Genomic DNA, 17,708 nt, shown 5'->3' with positions numbered 1-17,708 from the left:
GGCTGTTGCACAACCCTCCTACTACGACGAGGAATTCTCAACTCTTGAGAAGGATCTGAAGCATCTGTTTCATCAACAACTCTTGTTGATGGACCTACTCTATCAACAACTCTTGTTGAAGAACCGCTCAATCAACAACTCTTGTTGATGCATTTGTTGTTTCTCTGGACATTTCTTCAATTACTAGCTTACTGCGAGGTTGATGGTTCTTTATCTAATCTTCCTCTAGGAAGGTTGCATTTGTCGATACAAATATCTTATCTTCCTGAGGATCATAAACGAGACCACCTTTAGTTTCTTTTGGGTAGCCTACAAATAGGCATACTTTTGAACAATGTTCCAACTTTTTAGGATTTTGCACCAACACATGTGTTGGACAATCCCAAATTCTAAAGTGATATAAATTTTCTTTACGTCCTCTCCAAAGCTCGTAAGGTGTTTCAAAACACTTTTCAAGGGAACCATGTTCAAAATATACACCGCAGTCTCAACTGTGTGTCTCCAAAAAGAATTTGGTAACTAAGCGTAACTCACCATGGAACGAACCATGTCCAACAAGGTTCTGTTTCACCTTTCTGCCACACCGTTTTGCTGAGGTATGCCAGGGGCTGTGAGTTGAGACTGAATTCCATGTTCTATCAAATAGTTCTAGAATTCTATGTCCATATACTCACCACCTCGATCTGATCGAAGTGTTTTAATCTTTTTACCTAATTGGTTCTCAACCTCAGCCTTATACTCTTTAAACGTTTCAAAAGTTTCATACTTTTGGTGCATTAGGTAAATATGCCCATACCTTGAATAATCATCTATAAAACTGATGAAATATTCAAACCCTCCTCTTGCTCTAACATTTAGAGGCCCACAAAGGTCTGAGTGAATCAGCTCTAAGGTATCTTTGCTCTAAGACCTTTTCCAGAAAAAAAAAAAAAAAAATCTTTTTGTCATTTTACCCTCAAGACAGGACTCATATGGTGGTAATGAACTATCTTCCAACTTGTTTAAAAGATCATTCTTAACCAATCTCTTAATCTTGTTGAGATTTATGTGACCCAGTCTCAAGTGCCAAAGATAGGCATTTGGAGAAATCTTCCTTTTCTTAGGAGTCCCAGCAGTTTTAAACATCTCTATGTTCAAAACAACTTTGACTTCAGTTGGCTTTAACATGTACAAGTTATTTTCTAATTTTGCAGAGCAAATCTGTTTATTTCCCATTTTAATGAACACTTCACCATTTTCGAAATAAACATTATAATTTTGTTCTAGCAAAAGGAGACAGAAATTAGATTCATTTTCATAGAAGGAATATAATATATATTTTCAAAAAAATGTACTTATCTCCTATAAATAACTTCATGCTGTCCACTGCTTTGGCTAAACAATCTCCCCGGTCCCTACCTTAAAGATTGTTTCACCTTCTATCAACTGTCTCCAGGAACTTGTTTCCTATGAGATAGTACATACATGATTAGCGTTACCTGAATCAAGCATCCAGATTTTATCGTTTTCCACTAAACATGCTTCGATAAACAAGTAAATCATATTTATCTTGTTGTTCGAATTCAGCATTCTCATCTACATAATTCATAATTTTAGATGAGTTGGGAGATAGAGAACAATCCTCTGTTAAATCTCTGTTGGTGTAATCAACCGCTAGCAACTGCTAGTAATTTGTTTGTTGATTTGATTTTACTGTTAATAATATCGAAAGTGAGTATTCTAGAATTCGACATGCTGATAAAATTCAAACAAATTCTAATTAGCAAATTGTAACTAAATCCAAAATCAAATTTTAGCAAAAAGTAATAATGTATCCATAATAATTATTTATTTGCAACGATATTTTAGTGACTCAGAATATGTGCTACCGAAGGGCAGTCAGATATTCCTTCACTAAAACAAACAATTTTAACCAAACACTATCTCTAGAATAACTCCTATACCTATAGTCGTTTAGTTATCGTTTTCAGTCAAGATCTTTACTAATAACTTAGTAATTCTTGTAAGTGTGACTCGCCATTTTCAGATCCTATAGAACAGTATGAACTTGCCTCTGAAATAGAAGACAATATCCAAAACAAAACTATAAGACCCTATTCATTTTACTGAAGCTTTTGTTGTTCCGAATCCTATGTTACAACCCTCCGAGGGGATAGTCCTCACTAAACAACTAGCAAAAGGCCGCCTAAAGCAAACTAGCAGGCGCAACATAGGAATCTCACGATTCAAACTAATGAAGGAGACCGTAGGATATATTGACACATATCCTTCACCTACTTACTATGAACTACTTCCTCTGTTTACCTTGATATTGACTCATACAAAACACTCTCCGAAGGGAAGTCACTCTCAGGGTGACTCGAAACGTCATATGAATCTCACGGTGTAAACTATGTGGAGACGTGGTAGTTGAAATCTATTTATCGTATAATAGACTTATATTTGAACAACTTCTTCTTATTTATCAAAATCTAGATTTAAACTAAAAAATACTTTCCGAAGGGATGTCACTCCAAGTGTGACATGAAGTACCGCTTAAATTTGGATTGTGAACTCTTAGAGACGTGAGAGCTAAAAATAACGTATCGTATATGTTATTAATCTCCCACTGAAGTTTTCTAATAACTCTATCATATAAAAGTTATTAAACTGCCATTGAAGTGTTTTATTTGGGTATATTTATACTTAGATTCTTTTCGGCTAATAAAACAACCCTAAGTTTATGTGGTTTATCCAAGTAAAACTCTTATAATTGGATTTTAACCTACGATGTCCAGGTGATAAACTATTTTATTACCTCACATCACTCAAATATACTCATAAAATCAATTACCAACACTCAATAATTCGGCCATAATCCCCAGGTAGGATGTGTTCCGTAAACCGTCAACTTAAGTACCCCCAGTCTTAGACAGGATTATATACTGGTTGAGTTTGTAACCTAGGTTTTATAAGTTTTAACATTTAAAACAGGTGGTCAACCTACGTGAGCATGCAACTGTTGATTATGGATTTTAAATGTCTAACCCAATTTTATAACAACTTATAAAACTTTAGACATACTATTCATCCATAACATACATGAGGCATTCAAATTTAATATAACATTTATATTAAATACAAGAAACCCTAACATGCATACTATATATTATAACAACTATAACATACTTTCATTGCATGTAACATGCTTCCTATGGTGGGATTTTAAATCTAAATGGCATACTATATGCACATACAAGATTTATTTAATTATAACATACATCAAATGCATAAATAATTAAACACAGATTGATATGGTTTTAGTTTTGGCAAAAACAAGCAAATAGAGGGATTTGGTTTATAGGTTGGACCTTAAACCAATTGTTCATTAGAGGATTAGTAGAACTTAAGGAATAAGATATAGTCTCAGGGGTAAAATGGTTTTTATGACCCAGCCGAGATTACGAATAACCTGTGAAGGATTAGCTTACTAATTATGGTTATATCAAATGAACACAAATATATCTATAGTGAGGGGAGTGCAACTATGGGACTATAGTAGAATGACCCATTAGTTAACGAACATTGATTAGCTTCGTCTAAAGAGTTTAGCCAGCTGATCATTGGAGCTCATGATCTATAGGTCCATTAAGTTCCCCTACTAGCTCATATGGAATAAACTTAGAATAGTATGATAGAATAATTCAAATTATTCGAATTAGGTGAAGAGAGAGAAACCGACAAGTATATGTGATATAGTGGTCGATTTTTCAGTTTAGAGATACAGCTTTAATATTTAAATGTGATTTAAATATCAAGAATATGAATATGTTCATATTCGGAAGCTCGAAAATAATGGAAATGGTCAAAGATGTAACAAGTCAAAGAATTGACTGTTGACTTTGAAAATTCAAACTTTGACCGACCTTATATTCAAATGTGATTTGAATTTCGAGAAAATGAATGTGGATTCATGCTCGGGAGGTCAAAATTAGTCAACACGAAAAAATCATAAAAGTCAAAATATTGATTTTTTGGTCAAAGTTTGACTTTGATAAAATGACTATTGTGAACCTTTGACCCCAATAATAAATTATATTGATAATTGATCCATTATTAATGAGAATTCGACTAACCCTCTGTTCTCAAAAGTATCCGAAGACGAATAAAGGCCTATTGTGAACCTTTGACCCCAATAATAAATCTTCATTTGAAAAGACTATGGTCGTGTAGCAAGAAGCGCATGTACGCACCACAGAGGCTGGGGCATTTGAGCTTGCTACTCCTGAATCTAACAACACGTCAATAAGGCCGCTCTTGGTTGATTGAGGGAGTGATTAAAAGTCATTTATATCGAATAACAACAAGTCTTTTGATTCTACCTCATTCTCTAGTGAACTTGAAGGAGCGTATTCACTCTATGTTGCACTGATAGCATGACATGCAACAACTTCTTATACTTTATTTAAATAGTCGTTGCAGAAGTTTCTTGGGAGGAAGTCTGCCAAAGTTACTAGACGTCAAGGTTGAGGAAAATCCTCGTCTTCCTCCTGCACAAGCTTGGGCTTCCATGCCTTTTTTTTTTCTTTCTTTTTCTGAATCTTGCTCACTCTTCTATAATTTTGATAGAAGTGCAACTTTTTTTTGGTTGAATTTGACTCTCTTCTTATTCAATAAGTTACAACTATCCATTCTTTATCCTTCTCCTCGATCGGTTCTTTATTTTCTTGGAAATCTTTCATCACGATCCTTTGTTGGAACAGAACAATTATGGGCTCGAAGGTCCCAAATTGGATTAATCTTTTCCTTTGATCATAAAATGGTGTTGATGGTGAAGCATTTGAAGTCATTACCACTATGGCATGATTTGTTTGAGCTACTTCGTCAAGATCTAACTCAATCTTCTTTTCACAAGCCAACTTTAGAGTCAGCTTCTTTAGCATAAAACATTTTTCAATGGGGTGACTAATGATCGGGTGATACTTGCAGTAATTAGTGTTGTCTACTTTACCTGACTGTTTTGATCGCTTTCGGTAGTTGGATAAGTTGCTTCTCTAGTAGTTTCTCTCACATGTCTGCAACATCAAAGTCATGAAATGGATAAACCTTTTCCTGTCTTTCTTTTAAGGTTAGGTGACGTCTTCCACCTCTATCATCTTTCTTTTCAACTTTTGTTTATTTTCCTTTGGAGGAAAATTTTAGTGGAGTTGCATGAACGATCATAGATTCTTTTGTGGAACTATTCATGGTCATTTCAGTGCCCTTAGTTTCATTATTTTCTTTCCTCACTTCAGAAACTAAGAAGTCCTTAGTTCCCCTATTGATGATGCTTAACTCTATGTCATGGGCATGAGTCACCAATTCTTCAAATATACGAGGTTTTACGCCCTATAGGATGTAAAAAGCCCCTAGTGCATACCTTGGGTACATGTTTCCACCACAGATAATTCAGTGAGTCTATCTTTGCAATCCAGACTCAGAGCTTTCCATCGATTGATATGTCAATGATTGGCTCTCCCTTCTACTGTCTAGCGTTTGTCAGCTCCATCATACTAATGGTGTGTTTGGTGTCGTAAAAGCGGTTCAGGGACTCCTTTTCTAACTGTTACCAATTGTCAATCACCTCAAGCTATAGATCAGTGTACTGATCAAAAGCATTTTCTTTCAAGGTTCGGACGAACAAGTTGACTAGCAGGTCTTTTTTGGTTCTTACATTTTTGCAGGTTTCAATAAAGTGAGCAATTCCCTTTCCATCGAACTGTTGAAACTTTGGAGGTTGATACCCAGCTGATATGCTCAAGTTGTTGATCCTCTTTGTGTACAGCATGGAGTACTTAAAAGAGGTTTGTGATGGTCCTCCATACTGAGCCCTTATGGGGCTTGTAATCATTTCCTACAGTTGTTGAACTGACAGGGAGACCATAGAGGTGGATTGTTGCGGTTGGTTTTCCTGCAAGACAGTCTTTCCTTTGTCATAGGCTTTGGTAGCTAGAGCTTGATTCGTCTCAGTAGTTTCTCGAGCTGCATTTGGACTCTTAAAGCGACAATTTCATGATCTCGTTCCTTAACAACTTTCATTAGGAGATCTATTTTTCTCTCCATATCTGCCATGGCTGCTTCGGTTGTTATATCAGTCATCATGTCAGAAATCACATCAAGGAGTGATTCTTTCCTTGATCAGTCAGAAGGAGAGTTACCAAATAAGGGATTTTCTTTGATGATAAACCCACCTTTAGGAGATTCCATTAACTATCCAGAGATTTTCTTTTTGAGGACAGAACTTTGTTCTTATTCCTGCATGATCTCCTTTGGACGACTGTGGATGACAGGTCCTGTGTAGGCATCGCTCACAACGGAAGTTCTAGATGCGACTTTCTTTGGTTCCACTGCTTGATTTGATTGTTGAGAGAGAGATGAGAGGTAGAGATATCCCATTGGACGTGCCATTTGTTTGCACGATGTTTCTAGAGAAATATGTTTCATTGAGTTGAACTTGTGTTGATGTAGATTTGATGTGGATGTGATTCGATCTCTAGAACTTGATCTTTTGATTCTCTTTCAATTGAATGTATACTCTTGATTTGAGGAAGTAGAGTGCGTGGTGTTCTTGAAGTTGAAGTCCTGGAAGAATGTTTATATTTCCGAAGAACTTCAAATGTGGTCAACTTTAGGAGTTAGGAGAGTCTTCTGAGTGTTGGAAAAATTCTCCCTAGGTTCTCTGGAGTGTAAAATTTTCGACTCTTACAAATGAAGATAACTCCTCTATTTATAAAGTTCTCAAGTAGACTTTGTGGGCTTTGGCTTTATTGGTCTCTGGACTTGACCCTTGGGTCAAACTAATTAAATTTTAGCTTTGTTTGATATTTAGGTCAAATTAAGCATATTATTGAGCTCAATTTGACTTTAACCCAAACCTTAATATTTAATTATACCAAATTAATTAATTTAATCGAATGGATAAGACAAAACACATGACATCATCGGGATTCGTCAATTTATATCTTCAATTTCAATTTAGGACACACGTCAATTTTTAATTGGTCCAAAATTCAATTATTTGTAATTTCGTCATAATTTGATAAATGACATGGCAATTTAATTGGTCCAAAATTCTCATTCAACAATAATAATTAAATCTTCTTAAAGAAGAATGAAAAGAAAAGATGTTACTATTAACAAAAAAAAATTTAAAATGAATGCTACAACAAAATTTCTAAAAAAAATAAAAAACAAAAGAGTTGAGAGAGCATGGTAATAAAATTAAAAAGAAAAAGAAAGAAAAGGGAGAAGAGATACTAGAGATGAGATACCTTATGGAAAATAAAAGGTTGAATTACGCTATTTATATTAAAAAAATAGATTTCAAATCATTATTTGATTTGATTTTAGATTAATGTGATATAAAATGAGATGTAGATAGACTATAGGATAAATTTTGTTTTTTCTCTCTTTTATAGGTGGTGCTAAAAAAGATAGGAACCTATGATCTTTTTCAATTTGCCAAACATATTATCAAATTTTGATTTTTTTGATTTTTTTTATTTTTACATGTATAAATTTTGAAATAGAGATAAAATGTGACTTTTTTTTTTTTTTTTTTAATGTATTGTTCTATCTAAAAGATACCAGGATAAATGTGGTCTTTTTAATTTGCCAAAAATAGTTCGCTTATAAGTGATGCTAAAGAATTAAGGATAAAATGTGATCTTTTTAATTTGCCAAAAATAGTATCATATTTTGTTTTTTTTTTCTAAAAGATGAGTTTTACGGTACTCAAAGTTAGAAAAATATTTAATGATTTAATAATTAAGTTAGGAAGAAAAATATTTAATGATTTAAAGAGAAAATCAAAAGTTTCTCCCTATAAATCCATCTAAATAATATAGATAGATATAAATATATATAGATAGATTAACTTAGACTCTCTATTTAAATTTTCTTTTAGAGAATCAACAACAATAAAGTAATAATAGAGACGGAGGACATTTGGGATAAGGAGTTGGGTTATAATAGTTTGTGTTTGGCGGGTAGATTATTTTATTTTGGATTATAATAGTATGTGTTTGAGGTGTAAACTATTTTAGTTTGAGAATAAAATAATATATAATGTAGCAAAGAATAAAAAAAATGATAAATGTAAAATAATAAAAATGGTAGCAAATAATAAATCTAACTACAAATGAGGATTTTAAAATAGTGTTGATATAATTGAGGAATACAAACTAGTATTTATTAGAGCAGAAGTGGTATAGGATATTGGTGGCCCAAATACACCGTATTTTGACTTTTTTGTTTTCTGTTTGATGAAGAAAACGAATATTTTAAAAGTGATTTTACTTTCACTCTCGAGGTTTGACCTTGTCTCAACAATGGAGTGGAGAAGAAGAAGCAAGCAGAACAGAAACAGTTCCTCATTGACCCATAAAATCAAATATTTTTTTTCTTCTTCTTCTTCTTAGTTACTTACTTACTTGACCAACACTCCACCACATTTCATCCTCAGATTCTTCGGTATTTAAGGACCATGGCATTGATGTCCTCAACTTTCCCTTTTCCCCTTCCTCTTTCTCCCATTCCCTCTTCCAAACGCCATCAATTTCCCCTTTCTCTTAAAGCCCTAATTCCCAAATCCAACCCTAATCGTTCCGCCAAGATGGTGGTCCGAGCCGAGAGTTTTCAGACCCTTGTATCGGGTGCTGTCAATCTCGTTCAATCCAATCCCCCCACTTGGCAGTCGGCCCTACTCAGCAACCTCCTCATTTTCGTCGTGGGTTCCCCGATTCTCGTCTCGGGCTTGTCTCTTTCTGGCATTGCTTCTGCTTTCTTGCTTGGTACTCTCACATGGCGTGCTTTTGGGCCCTCTGGTTTCCTTCTTGTTGCTACCTACTTCGTTATTGTTCGTCTATGTCCCCTCCTTCTGTAATTCCGTTTAAGTTTTGTGTTTGATTGGTCGGTTGAGTGATTGAATGGTGCAGTTTCATTCTTTAGCATTTTCTTGGATTGAATTGGTTGTTTTATTGATTTTGATGTTTGTGTTCTGGCATTGGAATGATTAGTGGTTTGGATTAGTTTGTCTGTTTTTCTGTGATTGAATAATTCTAGTGTGTTTTCACCCTTCTGTTAGATGATCAATTTGTTAACAAATAGTTCAAACTCAGAAAGTTGGGTTGGATGTTTACTCTTTCAGAATTGCTTCAGATTATTGTAATGGAATTCTTGGAATCTTTGCAGCCGTGAATTGATTCTCAAAGTACTGGTATTTGAATCTTCATATCAGAAGCAGAGCTTATGAGGTTGCTTGTTAATTGTAGTACTATAATCGCTTCTATTTCTCATAAAATTTTCATCTTCCTCAAAGGGCTTGTCTCAAACCATGATATACCCACACTTGAAACTGAGATGAATTCTTAAAATTTTCTTAATCCTGTTTGCTCTGTGTTTGATGAAGTCTTTATTCCAATACAAGTATTATAGTACATTTTCTCCCCTATTCTTTACATCTGCTTTGGCGACTGGGAGCTACAGAACTGTCTCTTTCAGCAATAGTAATAATCCTCCTGCCAAATGCTGAATTTTGTTTCTTAGGGAACGGCTGCAACAAAGGTCAAGATGGCCCAAAAGGAGGCCCAGGGGGTGGCTGAAAAGAGAAAAGGGAGAAGAGGACCTGGTAGTGTTGTAGGATCCAGTGCTGCTGGTTGTGTTTGTGCTCTGCTTATGATAAATAAAGTTGGGGGAGAAGCATTTGCTCAACTCTGGCGACTTGGTTTTGTTGCCAGTTTCTGTACTAAATTGAGTGATACTGTCTCAAGTGAAATAGGGAAGGCATATGGTAGGATAACGTAAGTAATACATTTTCTCTTAAACTTTCAATCTTGTGGAGTTTCAGTAGTCTCATCTTTTGTTCTTTGAAATCTTAATACCATTTTGATGTTATTTTCCTTTTTCTTCCCCTCATTTTGTCTCTCTTTTTCTTCTACTAATTATCATTTTTCTTGAGTTTGTAGTATTCAGGAGAATTTTCTTAGTCTTCTTTATATTTCTAATGAACTGTATTTTATACGTTGAAACGAGAATCTAAAATCTATTTGAACTTTTTCAAATCTAGTTATATGAGGGGGGTTTTCTTTCTTCTGTTTCATTGATTTCTTCTTGGAGAACATGCAATATGTTGCACTAATGCTTCATTTATAATCAGGTACCTGGTAACAACTTTTAAAGTAGTTCCTCGGGGAACCGAAGGGGCTGTCAGTCTCGAGGGAACCTTTGCTGGACTCTTAGCAGCAATTGCTCTTGCATTTGTTGCCTGTCTTTTGGGTGATGTAATTATTTTTTATTGTTCTACTCCTATGCTGTAGCTTTATCTTTTAAGGAATATTGTGTCATGTCGTAATCCTTCCCTGCTCATTTGGTATTGGTTGTGTTTCTAGTTTCTATTAATAATTTTTTGTTCCCTTTTTTCTTTCTGTGATCTTTTTCATAGACTAGTCATGCCTGAAATTTCCTAATCATCCTTTGTGTTTCTGCTCCTTTTGTTTATTTTTTCCTGAGACATACTACCAAATCCTTTCTTTCCAAAGTACTAAATTCCTACTTGTTATGCACATAGAGACATGATTTTATTATCATATAAAAAATGAAGCAGATTGTACTAAAGTAGGATATATATATATATATAAAAAGTTGATGCACCTCCATGGCTCCATATTTTCTCCTCATCCAACCTCATTAAAGAGCTTAACTTAAGCATGGCTAGAAATCTTATCGAACCTGTGTATTTGAATGTGTTTTCCATATTTTAAGAACTCTACTGGCTAATTAAAGGTGCCTTTCAAAATTCTAATGAGGCCCTCCCTCCATTATGTTTTTATAAAATTACACTTGTTCTTGTTTCTCGGAGATACAATTCGATTTCTCTTTTGTTGTTGATGCAGGTAACTGCACCTGAAGTTATTGTATGTGTTATAGCCTCACAGATAGCTAATCTTGGTGAAAGCATCATCGGTGCTGTACTTCAAGAGAAGGAGGGATTTCAGTGGGTAAGTAACTGAAGTTTGTGATCTCACTGATTGCTCTAATTTGATTATGTTGTTTGTTTATGAGTTAAACTCTTCTACCATTATTGGCTGCTCTCGTAATTGTCAGCATAGTCACCACGAATGTTGGGTTCAAGTCTGAACACAGTTTGGCCGAAGGCCTTGATGATTTAAATCTTAAAGCAACTGGAAAATTATTAGGTAGATAAAAAGCATTCTGAAATGAGTTGAAAAACCACCTAGATCAACAATAGTCAATGCACTGACCCATCGATTTGGAAAAGGCTATTTTTTCTTTAATCAGTGATGAATCTCTTTCCTCTCCCTATTATGATATGGTTTAATGCTACGATATGTCCTAACAAGGAAACATTCGAGAACAAAAAGAAAACCAAAGAACACTCAAACATGAAAATATATAAAAGTATGATGAAATATCATAATAAAAGTTACAAGATAACGTAGACTTTCGAGAAGGCTCTCCCAAATTTCCCAAAGGAAATTCCATAAAATTCTTAACACCTTCCTCCCAACCCCATTCCCTTTATTTATAACTAAAAGCCCTAACAAATTTACTAGCTATTTACTAATCTACCTTTTCTAATAACCGCACTAATATTCTACTAATAATCCTACTATCTCTCTAATTAGGACTCTCACATCTTACTTCTTCGATCTGCCCGGATCTGGAAGACTACTGTTCTGACTCATACGTATTCTGTGTGCAGCTCAATAATGATGTTGTTAATGTCATCAACATATCCATGGGCAGCATTTTAGCTGTCTTGATGCAGCAACTCATACTTGGTCATTGACATTCATAAACGGATGGAATTCTTTCACCTTCAAGAGTTCAGTTGATGTTCTCTTGACAGAAAAATTATATGAAACTGCAATGGGTGGATGAGAACACCAGTCGTACCCTCGGAATCGTGACAACTCAATTATTGCTTTAAGAATGGCCACTGGGATTTAACAGCAGTGAGCTATTTGTGGATTCTAAGGTGGGGACTGTAAATTCTCAATTTTTAACCTCTAGTATCACTTTGTAGCTAAATGACCCTTCTTTTAATGTAAGAATCAAATCATACATAAATATATTTGTAGGTGATGGAAAAGTTGCACTTCCTTTTCATATTTATTGTTGTTTCTTTGAAGTATAGAGCGAAGTGATTGATAACAAGTTCCAGCAGTTGATTCATTTGGGAACACCACTAATTTTAGATGCAAGGTATTGAGGTATTCGGAATATTTGGTCCAAGGAACTAGAATTAGAGTTGGAAGAGTGGAGTTGTGAACTCTATTGAGTTCGTGAGCATTATTAAACACAATTAATCTGGTAACGAATTAAGAGTCATATATTTTTGGTGGTTTGAGTGTTTTGTTCTATTCATTTTTTCAGAAACAATAATCTTCAAAAGAAACAATAAATCAATTACAAAATTTTCCAAATCAGTTATGAAATTATTTCTACTGTTCACATGGATGACCTAAAATAATCCTCCATAGCTTTCCAAAAGAAGGGATCGATGGAAATGGATTAGATGAAGCGAGAAGGCTAGATGAATGTAGATGAGGTATAACTTTTACCTTCACTTCAGTGAAATTTAAGGAAGTTTTTTGACACGTAAGTTTGGAATGCTAAGTCAGGCTAAGAGAGTTAGGTAACCTGAATTTAAGAAAATGTTTAGGTAGATTGAGTTTAAGAAAATTGTGTTTAGGGTGCATGAAGTTTTAGTTTAAAAATCTTGAGTTTGTGAAATATTTTCTTGTATTTAATCAGTAGTTAGATTTTAGATTAAATTAAATTTGTCATCTTAATTATTTTAATATAGTTAAGTTTAAAATAACTAAAACAATTAGAAGAATATTTGTTTTTTTTTTTAATTTTGAAATAGAGTTTTGACTAAAATTATAATTTTATTTAATTTATTATTTTAATAATTTGATATTTTGATTTTACTAGGTTTTGAAATAAAATTTCATTTAGACTTTTTTCACTTTAGCTAATTTAAATCACGGTTGTTTTTACACATATAACCTAAATAAATATATTAACTTAAGTACAAATGCAGTCTAATGGGTTATTATTTTACCCAATAATCTAGTCCAATTTACTTTTTAGCCCTCTATACTATCTAATTTATATATATATATATATGAAAGGTGTCTATATAATAATAATATAAATAGAAGCATGTAAGGGATGTTTCATAGTGATCGATTTACATATAGGAGAAATATAAGAAAATAAATGAAATCTTGAAAAATAAAGAAAATATATAAACAAAGAAGGAAAGAAAGATAATTAAAAAGGATAATCTAATAAATAATAATGATTAAAAAGGAAAAAACCCCACATGAAAAAAGAATTAGAAGAAGGAGAATTAATCTAATAAATAATAATAATTAAAAAAAGAAAAAACCCCCAATGAAAAAAAATAATTAGAAGAAGGAAAATGTGTATTTAAAAAAAAAAAAAGAATTATTGTAATTAAACTAAGAGCCTGTTTGGAATGACTTAGAAAAACTGTTTTTAAAAATATCAATTTTATTTTAACATTTTTTATTAAAAAAAAATTAAAAATAAAAACACATGTATTTGACAATTCTTTCTTAGAAGTATTTTTTATATATAAGTTTGTTTGGTTTGTTATATATAAAAGTGTTTTTATTAATGTTTTTCAAAGTTGGTAGGTAGCGACCGAAGTTTGACCAAAGTCGGTTGCCGAAAGTTTGCTGGCAGAGTCGCTGGAAGTGGCGACTGAAGGTTGGCCGGCGGCGATCATCAGAGTTGACCAACGGCGGTCACTAGAGGTGGTGTTTGGAAATTGGCTGATAAACTTTCTAAATTAAATTAGAAAAAGAAAGAAAAAGTGTAACTCATGTATTTAAATAATATTTACTATTAAATTCCATGGAAAAAATTGTAGAAAGTCTACTTCCTAAACTCTTGCTCCAAATAAGGATTAGGTTTGGGATGGCTAACTCATCCCAAGTCTAATTCTTGAAACAAATACCTCATAAGCTTTTAGAGATTCATCTCCTCTCCCACTTCTCTCTCTCCACCCTACGACTCTCTCACCAAATTAACAGAAAGACCAAAACAATCTATATATAATAAAAAAGAATATTAAACCGATTTTGATTAATAAAAAAATATGTTTTTAATTTTCAAATTCATTCAAAAAAAAATATTATCTTCAATAAAGTTTCAAGTAGTTATGCTCAATCGAACATAACTCTTGGCATATGAATACATTAATAATCCTGAGATATATAGTTTTAATCCCCTACCTCTAATTATACTTAAAAAAATTAATTAATTATTGTTTTCAAATTTTTCAAAAAATATTGGTGTGGATTGACAGATTCCTAAAAGTGGAAAATACAGAACTCAATTGACATATGCATTAGTAACCCTAAGATATGTAGTTTTAATCCCCACATCCAATTGTACTAAAAAAGAAGTCAAGTAGTTATTTTCAAATTTTCAAAAAAAAATATTGGTGTTAGATTTGCAAATTCCTAATCTGACAACTACCTTTGCCAACCAACTCCAACAACCCCTTCTGGCAATCACTATGGCAACCAACTCCAATGAAGACCATTGATTACCTCGTACGATCAACTACAATGATCATCCTCGATGCTCAGCTTTGACGACTTGCTCCAATTGATTACCTACGGCGACCAACTTTGACGATCATCTCTGACGATTAATTTTAATGACAAACTCTATCAACTGATATATGTTAAAAATAACTTGATCGATGGAAGTGCCTTTAAATATATATTTACAACTATTAGGTCATAGTATTTAATAGTTTTAAGTAATTTATTGTTTTTGTTTTTTTTACTCGACGAGCTTCGAAAATGAAGATTCGAATTTCATCGGTGATGTAATGCAGAAGGGGTTGTTTATAGTTTTCTTTTCCCAACAGAAAAAGAGGAGAGAATAAAGTACGAATTAAACCGTTTTCATCATAACTGCAGGAAACAAACGGATACAAAGGATAGAATAAAGCCAAAATTACCAAACCAATACCAATGAATTTTGAGCAAATCTTGCCATAGTTGGATTCCACTTATTAAGATAAATGCATAGTTTTCAACGCCCATAACCATTAAAACTTGCAGCCTCCTACTTTATCAAATTCTTCACTTTCATACCTTTCGCATGACTATGCCATTTTCTCAACAAGAAGTTGTCCTTGCCAGCTCTCCTGATGGCCCCATTGTTGCCTATGATGCCTCCACAGGCACCCCTCTAGCCAGCTTCAGCGGCAGCTGTTCGCCTCGTCGTGGCATCACTCGAGCCGGGAAAAGTTTCATAGCCGTCTCCCACATCAGCCCGGTCACTGCTTTGGGTTCGATCCACATTTATAATTGGTGGACTTCATCTGCCTTCCAAAGCCTCACTGTCCCTGAACCCGTTGCCCCTCTCACAGCCACTACTGATGGTTTTTATCTGTTTGCTGGTGGCCTTTCAGGCTACATACATACTCTCTCTCTTCCATCAGGGGATGTTCTCAACTCTCTACCTGCACACAAAAAACCAGTCTCTTGCCTTAAGCTTAGTGCTGATGGGTCACTTCTCATTTCAGGTGGGGATGATGGCACAATCGTTGTCATCCCAATCTTTCAACTTGTACAAGCCAAACCACAAGAAAATGCAACCACGCACATTCTGCATCAGTTTTTAGCACATACTGATTCAGTGACTTCTATTTACTCTGGCATGGGCATATCCAGTTCCCAAATAGTCTCCTGCTCATTGGATGGCAGATGCAAATTCTGGAGCTTGCTCTCAGGAACAATCTTGCACACTGTGGTGTTCCCTTGTGCCATTTTCAGTGTGGTCTTAGAACCAACAGAGACAGAGTTTTTCGCTGCAGGATCTGATGGCTTGGTGTACAAGGCCTCGTTGAGACATAACAACAAACACCTTATGGGCACAGACTATGAACCAATTCCACCAATCTCCAACGACTTGGGGTATAAGCGCCCATTGAGGCGTAAAAACAAACACCTTACAGGCACAAGCTATGAACTAATTCCATGGTCGCCGAAGCACGAGGCTGCAGTTATCTCTATAGTCATAATCAACGAAGGAAAGCACTTAATATCTGCAGCAGAAGATGGGAGCATCTGGGTTTGGGAAGTGAAGAAAGGGCAGGTCATAATGGCCCTTGAAAATGAGATGGGAAGCATAAGCGATTTGGTAATGGCCACAGAAAAAAGCCATGGAAAAGAACAGAGTACAGGCAGCCATGGAAGAGCAATGGAAATAAGTGAGAGCTTTAGATTACCCATTAAGATGTTGGGGTTGTCAATAAATCAAACAGTTGATATGCAAGAGGCGGTGGCGGCGGCCGGAAGCGACGTGAGGAGAGCCATTGAGATGCTGGAATCTGCCATTGCTGTGTATGAGAAGATGTTGGAGTTAATCCTTAAGGAAGCCAAAGCAAGCTACAATCAAAGAGAAGAAAAACAAGGATAAAGATAATATAAGGTGAAGTTCATGCAAATTTTGGCTTGTATGCATCAATACTATTTAGAATTCAAACAAAACTTACATTTAGAGTATTAGTAACCTTTCTTATAGGTTAGAAATTTCGAATCCTCTATCTTGGAAGTTCAATTTCAATTCTTGATCCAAATTTTTTCAATCTCGAGATTGATCATTTAAATTTATGTCAGTTGAACTATATTCGTGTTATACTCTCAAAATTATTTTGATAGAACAATTAGTAATTTACTCACTTATAAAATTGTTAATGTTCTTGTTTATATAGTTATTAAAACTAAGGAACATTTATCTTTCAAAAGAAAAAAGAAAAACAACATTATGATTATTTGTGCTTAAATGTATTATAGAGGTACTTATTCATTTTAAAATGAACTATAGAAGTAATTTAGAGTAAGTTTGGAATACATTTTCAAGTGTCTAATTTTAAAAAATAAATCATTTTGGAAGGAGTTGAAGTATTTAACAATCACTCAAAATAACTTTTCAAGTGTATTTTAATCAGTTTTTATCAAATGTGTTTAAATAAAAAATATCTTTTGAAAAACATTTATTTCTCAAGTAAATCTAAATGTGTCCTTACTATCCAGCTCGAGATTCTATGAGTATAATTTATGAAATTCATATATAGAGAAATTAACACAATTGAAATACCATTAATTTGACCCATAGTTCAATAGATAAGACACGAACTACCATTATATAGGTCAACGATTCAATCCTCACTCCAACAATTATTGAAGTCCTAAAAATTGAAAAAAGAAAAAGAACAAAAAAATTATGTTATTTGTCACTTCACCAAAAATTATCAAATAAGCATAGCAATGACAATCTATTTCAACACTTTGAAGAGATTTTATAGAAGAATGATTTGATTTCAGAAGTTTGAATCTCCATCTCAAACTATCGAATGAATTAAAGAAATAATAATAACAATAATAAGCATTGCACACGTCATAACAATAGTTTATTCAGCATCAATTATCTGCCATCCCTGCAAAAGCGACCTAAAAGCATATCATAGAAATTGTGAGCTCAAGTTCCAATCTGAGAGAGACCAAGAAAGCAAACTATCTCTAACGCCTGTTGAATTGACTTTCAATGTGAGTGTTTTCAAGTGTAAAAAAGGCGTTTTTTAGCACTTACAAAATCAATCTAAAGAATCC

The 17,708-nt window shown here is 34.0% G+C and overlaps 2 protein-coding genes across 2 annotated transcripts; both read left to right on the top strand.

Moving 5' to 3' along the window:
* Positions 1–8,319: 8,319 nt before the first annotated feature.
* On the top strand, positions 8,320–12,149 carry LOC120069136 (protein VTE6, chloroplastic). Its single transcript, XM_039020822.1, has 5 exons — positions 8,320–8,875; positions 9,565–9,818; positions 10,175–10,298; positions 10,911–11,015; positions 11,741–12,149. Exons 1-5 carry the CDS (start codon positions 8,504–8,506, stop codon positions 11,825–11,827), a joined length of 942 nt encoding a protein of 313 aa, XP_038876750.1. The 5' UTR covers positions 8,320–8,503; the 3' UTR covers positions 11,828–12,149.
* Positions 12,150–15,198: 3,049 nt separating this feature from the next.
* On the top strand, positions 15,199–16,515 carry LOC120079517 (protein ROOT INITIATION DEFECTIVE 3-like). Its single transcript, XM_039033729.1, has one exon. It carries the CDS (start codon positions 15,199–15,201, stop codon positions 16,513–16,515), a length of 1,317 nt encoding a protein of 438 aa, XP_038889657.1.
* Positions 16,516–17,708: the final 1,193 nt, after the last annotated feature.

This window comes from Benincasa hispida, chromosome 1 (genome assembly GCF_009727055.1).
Source record: "Benincasa hispida cultivar B227 chromosome 1, ASM972705v1, whole genome shotgun sequence".
NCBI lineage: Eukaryota > Viridiplantae > Streptophyta > Magnoliopsida > Cucurbitales > Cucurbitaceae > Benincasa > Benincasa hispida.
The sequence above is the reverse complement of the archived record's forward strand: the minus strand, read 5'-3'. Positions and strand labels throughout refer to the sequence as shown.